The 9,600-nt window shown below is 36.7% G+C and overlaps 1 protein-coding gene across 2 annotated transcripts; it reads left to right on the top strand.

The window, feature by feature from the left end:
* Positions 1-2,695: 2,695 nt before the first annotated feature.
* On the top strand, positions 2,696-7,540 carry LOC105060790 (protein AE7-like 1). Of its 2 annotated transcripts, none has more exons than XM_010944626.4 (5): positions 2,696-2,883; positions 3,430-3,535; positions 4,185-4,284; positions 5,873-5,918; positions 6,985-7,540. In XM_010944626.4, the coding sequence occupies exons 1-5, from the start codon at positions 2,772-2,774 to the stop codon at positions 7,092-7,094; spliced, it is 474 nt and encodes a 157-aa protein (XP_010942928.1). In that variant the 5' UTR covers positions 2,696-2,771; the 3' UTR covers positions 7,095-7,540. The 2 variants fall into 2 exon arrangements, with proteins under 2 accessions (XP_010942928.1, XP_010942933.1); XM_010944631.3 differs by having other exon boundaries at positions 5,873-6,044.
* The last annotated feature ends 2,060 nt before the right edge of the window (positions 7,541-9,600 follow it).

Here is a 9,600-nt window from a genome sequence, read left to right as displayed (position 1 = left end):
GCGAGGCAAAGAAGGCATTCTAGGTGCTTTGGAGCATCACAAGGGCCTTGCAACCCTCCAAATGGTCGAGGGGATTCGAAAAGCCATCGTATAGCTTTATCTGAGACATCTGAAACTAATTTGGAATTAGTTCCCTCAAATGGCATGGGAAAAGGGAGGCCTAGAGTTGAAATTGTGGTCGTCATCATTCTTCTATCTCCCGCTCTAGACCTCACCATGGCAGCGCTCAAATTTTCAAACTTTTTGCTTGAGATCTCCTTTCTCGACGAGACTATCTAGGCCATGAGGGATAATCCAGAGTTGAGTCTCCATTAGAGGAGGCAGGAGATCATTATTTTTGGTCTTCCTTTCTCCAGCTTAGTTGAGAAGGTGACTCGCAAGGAGCAGAAGCAGAGTGATGAGATCGCTAGGGGACTAGTTTTGGGCTCCTGGGGCATGTCCGATGGTTATGTCGAGAGGGAGCCATCGAGGAATCAGTTCCTAAGATTGCTGCCACTCTATCACTTGCTGGAGCTATTGCACAGTCTTAGTTAATACATAGTTCTATTGGATCAGGGTGCTAAATTGCTACAGACCCATCATGATAGAGGATGGTGTGACACAGGCATTCGGATGATGCCACCTTAGCTATGGTGAGATGATTGTAGGTGTGAGGTGGTAGAGTGGTACATTTTTGTTCTTGTCATATTCTCTTTCTTTTTTGAATGGGCTTAGGCCCTTCCTCTAGCATCAAACCGTTACTGCAAGACTTCGATCCGAGGAGTGTGTGGTCGTGGTTGGACTCCTTCTGACCTGAGGTCTGGACTTTAGTTCAAAGATTGAGGTACCTAAGAAGACCTACAAGGTAAGTCCACAATAACTAGACATTCTCCGATAGGGGACTTTTTATACTTAAGTCAGTCGAAGCTTGAGAATAATAGAGAAAAGAGAGAATAAGAGAGCAAGAACATGAGTTGTTTCCCCTTTGGTGTAGAGTTTCTTTGGAGGATACTAGGAGAGAGGCTTTTACAGATGAAGATAGGTACTTATTGTCTTCGATGGCGTACGCTGTCCGTTAGAGAATAACGACTTTTGAAGACGTGCTCTAACTAACAGGGAATAACGACACACACACATTTTGAGGTTGTTGAGATTATGGATCTCATTTGGTGGAGCAGGTGGCTGGATTGCTTGTCGTCTTGTGGGCAGAGAAGGCTAAACTTCTTTAGTACGGTTGTAAAAGACCAGATAGCAGAGGTTGGACAATCTCTCCATTGCCTTACACCAAGGAAATGCGTCGAATTGTTATTGGATTATCAGCACAATGACAGATAATCCATCTTTAGGTGCACTAGTACCCATGCTTGAGATTTTTAGGTATTGTATCCCCTTCTGTGTTGGTTGTTGGATCTTATTTCCTATCATCGATAAGATCAAAACCTAGGGTCAGTAAACATCCCTGCTAGGGGTATGATGGAAGCCAATGACAAAAAGTCACTTCACTTCAATTTCCTAGATTTCTTCTCCCAATGTCCAAGGTGGTTCTTTTGAGTCGTCGGTGAGTGCTCAGTTGTAATCAGAGATAGGGAAGGTCAGGTTAGATGGTGAATAACCATTATAACAGTTATAAATAAAATTTATTTAAAAATTACTATGTTGTTATTATTATGATTTTAAATCAAACAACTTGTCTAGACAATTGCTATGTTGTTTAATCAATTTTAATAGTATTATAAATAAATAAAATATTTTATATAAAATAGAAGATCCAAGCAACTTGCCTTGACAATTGCTATTTTGTTTGGATCGAGGTGTGCGAGAACACTATCCTAAAAATATGATTCACCTCTTGTATATTAATTGCATGATTTTGTCCCTAAGCTATAATAATCCAGCTCAGTCTAATCTTCCTCTAACAAGCATAATCATTTGGGAGATTTGATTCAAATAATTCTTTCAAATGTTCATAATGAAAAAGAAATAAAAAAAAATACAATTCTAGAATGGAAAAAGAGCCTTTGAGACATACAATAATAGAGAAAGACCGAATATCTAGAGACAGAGGAAGAGAAATCAAATAGTATTTTAATTTTTCTAAGTAGATGGATTTAGAGTTTATTTATGGACTTCGTCCGAATAATCCAGAAGATATTATGATTTCAAAAAATATAATATTTAAAAAATATTATATTTTTTGAGAAATTAAATTAATATTTTAAAAAAATTATAATTTTTTTAAAAAAATATCAAATTAAATAATGTTTTAAAATTTTTGGACGTCTAAAATTTAAGAGATAAAAATTTATTTATTATTATTATTATTGTTATAAGTAAATTTATTTTAATCGTATATTAAAGTTCAGTTCATACGGCACGAGTAGGAAAATCAAATCAACGTGATATGTACAGTGCATCAGTCATGATCGGTCAGGTCTCCGTAGGAAGGGGGCAAAATTTCTTCTGGTTTCCAGGCGAAGGTGGCTTCGTCACATCGGAGCCGGCTACGACACCCGAAACCCTATCTACCATTCCATCCATCCTCTCGTCCGCATCCTTTCAACCCAGCCTTTCAAATCATAGTCTGCTATGGCGACCAAATTAAAACCCGGTCCACCAATCTGTACTTCTGAATGTTTTAGACCCACGGAAATGACCATTGACGAACCGGACCATCTCCGGCCCGGTTCAGCGTCGCGACGGTTCCCCCTGGATCTCCTGTTGACTCGAATATATTTAAGCCAAAACCCAAAGGGGAGAGAGAGCTCTGAAGTGGTGGAAAAAAGGAGGAAGACATGACGCTAGGGTTGATCAATGCGAACCCGGTGGTCCACGCGAAGAAGGAGAGGGTCGCTCGCGCCGAGGATTCCCACGCCGATGACGCCGTCGATGCCCTCGACGTCTTTGGTATCCTCAGTCCGATCATGCTTTCTTCGCACTTGATTTCTTGGAAATTGATGGAAGTTTGGGGTTATGTTCGTTGCAACAATAGCTTATTTGTCTTTTTTTTTTGGGTTAAATTACTAATTAATTGATAACGTCACTGCGATCCATTCTTTTTCTGGTGTTCCCCTTTTGTCGGAAATTATCGGAACTTGCGAAAATTTGGGAGTTCATTTCCTTTATTATTTTTCTTAATTGATCTTTTGTAAATTGACACACTACGATCCATTCGTTTTCCGTCCTTCCTTTCTTTCCCTTTCCTCACACTAATTTTTTTTGAAAAAAAAAAAAAAGAACTGCTTTAGATTTATACCAGTTTCCTTTTCTGAAAAATGTGGAACTAAAGAAAGATTTGGAGTTAATTTCGGGTCAATAGTAGCGTAGTAGTTTTGGGTTTTATTTCTCATGATTCTTTATGCTTTGATATCTACTGGTTTATTCTACTCTCCTGATAGTAGTGTAGGCGGAGAGTGGGGTGTATAAAGGTTGCTTCTTGACTCAATTCACCAGATTCCGTGAGGGATATCAGGGACCCTGAGCACCCTTACTCCTTGGAGCAGCTCAGTGTTCTCTCAGAGGAGTCCATCGCGGTCGATGAGAAGCTCGGCCGCATTCAGTAAGCACGGATTTTCCAATTCACCATAATTAGATTTTATGTATTTAGACTTCTTTTGAATGTTAACTTTGCAACAAAAAATGTCCTGATGAATTTCATGTTGAGGGGAGAAATTCTATATGATCTGGTCTTTGTAAAAAATCTGATTTTTTGTTTACCCCTTAACTTACCTTCATAATGTTCATTTGAAGAGCTGAAAAAGGTGAGATTTTGTGCTGTGAAACTAGGAATGCTAGATGCTGAAGGGTTAATCTATGGACGTTGAAGTGACTTCCATGATTTGACCTTTTCGTATCAAAGAGAGGACAGGCAAGTGTGTAGAGAGGGATTTGGCTTAGTAAACTAAACACATCGAGATTGTCAGGAGGGGTTGGAAGGGGCTTGTGCTAATGGTATATATTTCTTTCTATAGAAATGGAGGGTGATGAGAAAATTATTGCTTGTCATGGTATGGGTTGTTGGTTCTAGTTCTACTTTTCTTCCCTCATTTATAAAATGTACTTTTATTCTATAAATAGATTATTTCACTTTAAGCTGTTTTGTCATATCATCATCTTTTCATTCTCAATTGGATTTTATTGATGACAAGGTGATGTCAAGCTTTTTTCTTTTTTTGTTCTCACTGTGTTGATATTTTTCATATTCGTAGGATAACCTTCACACCAACAGTTCAATACTGTAGTATGGCCACAGTTATAGGATTGTGCTTGAGGGTTAAGCTGATGCAGTGCTTTCCCCCGCATTTCAAGGTTAAATTTGTTCCTAAATGCACTTCTTGTTTCTTTGGTAGCTTTGTCAAGAAATTGTTTTTCATGGTTGATGAAATGATGCTGTCTTGTGTAGTTTCTTTGCAGTAATAATTCTGTAACCACCACTTAAAAAAAAAAAATCACTTTGAATTACTGTGTTTATTTGTAATATAGCATGTGAAATATATTAAATGTGGGCAATTTAAAAAAATAAAGGAAAAAATGTTGTAGACTTTCCATTATTCTCTTATTTGATGAGATGGAGGATGTTGGTGAAATTATTTTGTTTCCTTGTATAGGATAATAAACTATACATCCTTAGATAATTTGGTCAAATTCCCAAAAGTCTTCTATAGCTCTTTGGTACTTATATTTGATTATCTTTCGTATATATCTGAGTTAACATGCTAGAAAAGATGGAAATATGTCTATGAATATGTCTTGGGACCTTTCATTGTTTGATATGATATACTGCATTCTGTCTTATGGTATTAAGTGATTTCGTTGAAAATAGTGATTTGTGTTCTTTATCTTGCTGTGTAATTTTGACATTTTGGCTTTTCTTGAAACTTCATCATGCAACTAGGAAATGATAGGAATTTTAGTATGGATATCTATCTGAGCAAAATGTTAGCCTACCATCTACTGTTATATCAGTTGAATATCATGCAACCAGAAATTACTAATTTGAATTTGCTATAACTTGGACTTACTAAATGTGTAATATCAGGTTACAAAACATCTAGAATTATTGCAAAGCTTTTCAAATGTGAAAATATGATTGCGAAATAATTAGAGTTTGGTGTTTGACTTGTGAGATATTATTTGAAAATCTTGTCAAGAACATACAAAGCATCCAAGATCACCCTGAGTTGATATCAGTGACAGGCATGAGTAATGGGAGACTGCTAGTTAGGCCATGTACCGAACATAGCTTGGGGTCTGTCAAAATAAATTACCATCTCATGAACTTGAATAACGGTTGTTCTACATGCATCTTTAGGAGTATGTTTACTATGTGCTTGTGTGAGTTCAATCTGTGATCTCATTTTATTCCTTTAAGATAACAACTGTATCAGCTTTTCTGAGTAATTAATTGTGAGAGAATAGCACTCACCAACCTAAGCTCAGGTGGGCCTTGTTAGCATTCCTCTCCACTTGGAGGAGGTCCAAGGTTCAAAGACCGGTGGAGGCATCCCCACCATGGTTCTCAGAAAAAAAAAAAAAAACAGTGCAAGTGAAGCAATACCTTACTTAAGGAAACAAATTAAAATCAGAAAAATACACTCTTGACACATCACACGTGGTATGGTCATGCATACAAAAGCTATGATACATCTACATATGCTAGGATTAGCAACAACTTCAACACTTAATTTACTCTTGCCTTTTGCTTTGAATGTTGGACAAATGATTGATACATGAAACATGAAACATATGCACATGGCTTATCGAGATGACTCTTTACTGCAGTAAAAAAAAAAAATCTTCCTATTACCAATATTATGACTTTTGCATTTTATCTTGGTATGGATGCCATTATTAGCTTGATGCATTTAAACATGACCTTGATGATTGGCAATTGCAGGTTGACATAAATGTAACTCCGGGTTCTCATGTGGATGAAGAAGCAGGTGAGGACAGGAGATGCCCAACAAGTGAAACGATCTTAGTAGATTCCTTAGGCACACACAAGCCTAGTTGTGCTGTGTAAATGTTGAGACAATAGTGGCAGATGTACAAAGCTTCACAATCATTAGGTGTTGTTTTGAAGTAGTGGTATTGGTTCATTTTGTCCAAATGAAAAATAAATAAAATAAGCAATGCCCTTCTAAGTATTTGCTTCTTTCTTATAATACATTTGAGCCTTGTTTATATCTCTTTTAAGTCATTGGTTGCAGCACTGCCTACATATTTTTAATTTTTATATGTTATCCTGCTTCGAGGACATCATTTAGAATCAAATAAGCTTGCTGATTCATATAAGACTAACTTGACTGCATAGAGAATTTTTAACCAAATAAAGGTCGACCTCCACCCCCTCACTCCTCAAATTCAGTTCAGTTAAGGAAATCTTTCTGGGGTAAGTGGTCAATTAACTATCCTGCCCCCTCACTCCCTCGCTCCCACCCCTCCCACCTTTACTCTCTTTTCCCCTCCCTCCTATGTTCTGAAACTGTTTTCCCTGTATGTCAGTCTTCCCTGCAAGTTCCCAGCTCAGTAGGGTGACCTTTCACCAATATAGTTGAATGTCTGGTTTGCAATATTTCTTGGATCCTTGAGGCTTGATCAGTCCATTTAGAAGAAAGATTCCTTGATGGCGGTTCTAAACCTGTCTGTGCACCTATTTGAGACCATGAATATGTGGAACCGAAAGGCAAGAAATACTAAACATGTTTATATAACTATTATCATTTAAAACTGTCTAGAATTTTTGGAAATAATTATTTTTATTTAAAAAAAGGAACTAATTTTTAAAACCGTCCGTGCACCAGGAAGGAACTAATTTTTAACTTTCTTTCTTTCCATCTGCTATCTGTGCTTCCTATTTCCTTTTGGAAAAATTACTGTCTTGGAAAAGATAAAAATCATGCTGTTTATCAACTTTTAACTTCTATCTTTAGTCATGTTCTAACTTTACATGAACAGCAGAATTGTATGAACAGGAGACTGACTGATGGTGGACTTGAATTCGTGCAGTTAACAAACAATTGAATGACAAGGAAAGAGTTGCTGCAGCACTTGAGAATCCCAACCTTCGCCAACTTGTGGATGAGTGTCTCTACTCCAGTGAACTCTACTCACTTTAACTTGTTTTCAAAGAAGTCTGCTTGGATGGTAGCTATTCATGTATTACAACGGATATGATGGTCGCTTCATATATATCTATATCTGATTATCAAACCAGCTTGATGTTACTGTCGATGCCTGTTTGCTTGCTCAGCTTACAGAATATCTCTTTGTACTTCAAAAAAAAAAAAAAGAAAAAGAAAAAGGGAAAAGAATATCTCTTTGTGGAAGTTATTGTTATACTTATTCTTAATGGCGTTTCTTGGTTTCATATTTGAGATCAAGTTGTTTTACATACGTTGTGGCTTAGGTGGCTGCATATGATCTTTAGTGGTGCTGCTATTTGCAAAAGGCAAGCTACTGGTGAGTGGTGATCCCTATACTGATATCAATTGTGGGTACATTTATTGTTGTATCCAAAAATATTTTTAAAAAAATCATTAATATGGTTGAAGTCAATTTTTTATTTTGTAGTCTAAATATTTTATGATGTCGTTGGCCATGGATGATTTGCAAGTTTGACTCATTTGTCATTATAAGTAAAATGTCATGCTTCATTAGCTGCTTTTGTAAAGTGAAGTAGGATGTTTGACGTTGTAAGTTTTTATAAGTTGTGCTAATAAAGCTCCAAAGAGTAAGGAACAATTCTTTAATAGACGTATTGTGGATTTTATTTTTGGATTTTCTTGACGTTGTTGTGCAGACTAAAAGGATTTCTTGTGGATCCTCCGGCTTTTTGTTTCTTGTAGCTAAAGAAATCAAGTTCCCTCTGCGCTGCACCGTCTCTATGCAATTTAATGGCATTCTATCTCTATCCATACTTTAAGAATGGCAATTTTTTGTACTTAAGACTTTTATTTGTAATTCAAATGTCCCATTTAAGCACATTTTAATAATTGAAAAGGCATAATTTATAATGCTTGAAATAAAATTATAATTCTTGTTTTTGTAAACTACTCCTTAAAAGTAAAAACATTACAAAAGCTAGTAGCAATTCACTCACATGATGAAGAAAATATTTTTTTAGAGAAAATATTTAGGATTTCCTAACAATGAATAATTGATTATCCAATCACAACCATAAATATCAGCACAAATCCTTTTGGTAGCAAGACATCAGTAATCATAAATGGTGATGCTTGATGTTTCATTGTCATTTAAGGGAAACAATCATATTTTCTAATGAAATAGAATTGTTTCAACAAGAAGTCCTTATTTATGGAAGCCAATTTTATCAAAAATCTAATTTGGCAGAGCACATCATATATGATGAGCGTCAAGATTTTAACTTAAGACTAAAAGACAAATATATTGTAGAGATTTATCTATTTAGGAGGAAGTCAGACGGTTAGAGGGGCACCTGTTCCGCCGGAATGCGTAATCTATATAGCCTACAAAGGACTTTCCAAAGATTCGCTTAACTACATGCGACTTGGACCTTGGCTAGGGACCATTAATGTTAAAGAGGCATGGGTTTAAGGGATGGGTTAAGTGTGAGAGGAACAAAAATATCTAAAATATATAAAACTAGCACCATTAGGAGAATATAAGCAGAATATTTTATTACCATCTAATTAACTTAGGAGAAATATAAATAATATGGGAATTTAACTGTTGGTCCTTTATTTGACGATGCTATAACCTTTAATCTCTGTTGATCAAAAATAAAATCACTGGTCTCTCCGTATCGTATTGCCATAACATTCAGTCTGTGACACGATCTATATTTTAAAAAAATATCAAAATTATCCTTGATGGTCCGGGATAAGCTATGCCGGATGGGTTTTGTTGTTGATGGGCGGTCTTGGTTTGATGCTCGCGCCATGGCCAACTATTTCAACAACATACTGACCCTCTGCGGGATACTCGGCATGGAAGAGCTTCAACAGATGAAGATGTCGGAGGTGGCGGATGCAGTGCATGAGTTTCTCCGACCGGCTGTTACGACAGAGCACTTCTAGCGGCTGGTTGACTGGATGGAGTCACATTGGTCGGAGCCGGCGATGGCAAGGGTCAATTTGGAAGTGGAGTTCGGATGGAGGAGGCTGAGCATCGTACTACTCCCTGCGGGGCGGCGGTACTGGATTTATGATGCCAATACTAAGCGCCAAGGGGAACAGGGATCGAATAGTGGATGCTTATCTTCTAAAACAATATGATGGATGTCTCGGAGTGGAGGTCTGAGGATGAGTATGGTTGTCACCATAGCCATCACCGTCCAAATGGCAAACTTCTTGATCATTGCCAACGTCATCGTTAAACGAGGTCGGTGAGATGGGGTCAAAGAGGAACGCAAAGAGGCATTAATCTTCATTTATATTTTAAAAAAAATTCACTTAAAATTAAGATAAGTACGATCATCATTTTTTTATCTTCAATTCACGAGATCTCTGACGCCAACCAGTATGCTCTCTCTCAATTAATTAATTTATTTGATATCATAAATAGTATTAAAATATTATTAATATATAATTATTTTTTTATTATTTTATTTTATTAATTCACTGATCTGATTTTTTTGATTGA

The sequence above is a fragment of the Elaeis guineensis genome, chromosome 2 (assembly GCF_000442705.2).
Source record: "Elaeis guineensis isolate ETL-2024a chromosome 2, EG11, whole genome shotgun sequence".
Classification (NCBI taxonomy): Eukaryota; Viridiplantae; Streptophyta; class Magnoliopsida; order Arecales; family Arecaceae; genus Elaeis; species Elaeis guineensis.
This window is presented reverse-complemented; position numbering and strand designations above follow the sequence as displayed.

What these genes read in the sequence shown, in the direction of transcription:
- LOC105060790 (XM_010944626.4), top strand. Translation starts at nt 2,772, where the DNA reads ATGACGCTAGGGTTGATCAATGCGAACCCGGTGGTCCACGCGAAGAAG. An exon ending in GAGAAGCTCGGCCGCATTCA is followed by an intron (nt 3,536 to 4,184) that starts GTAAGCACGGAT and finishes TCATATTCGTAG; the next exon opens with GATAACCTTCACACCAACAG. An exon ending in TCATGTGGATGAAGAAGCAG is followed by an intron (nt 5,919 to 6,984) that starts GTGAGGACAGGA and finishes GAATTCGTGCAG; the next exon opens with TTAACAAACAATTGAATGAC.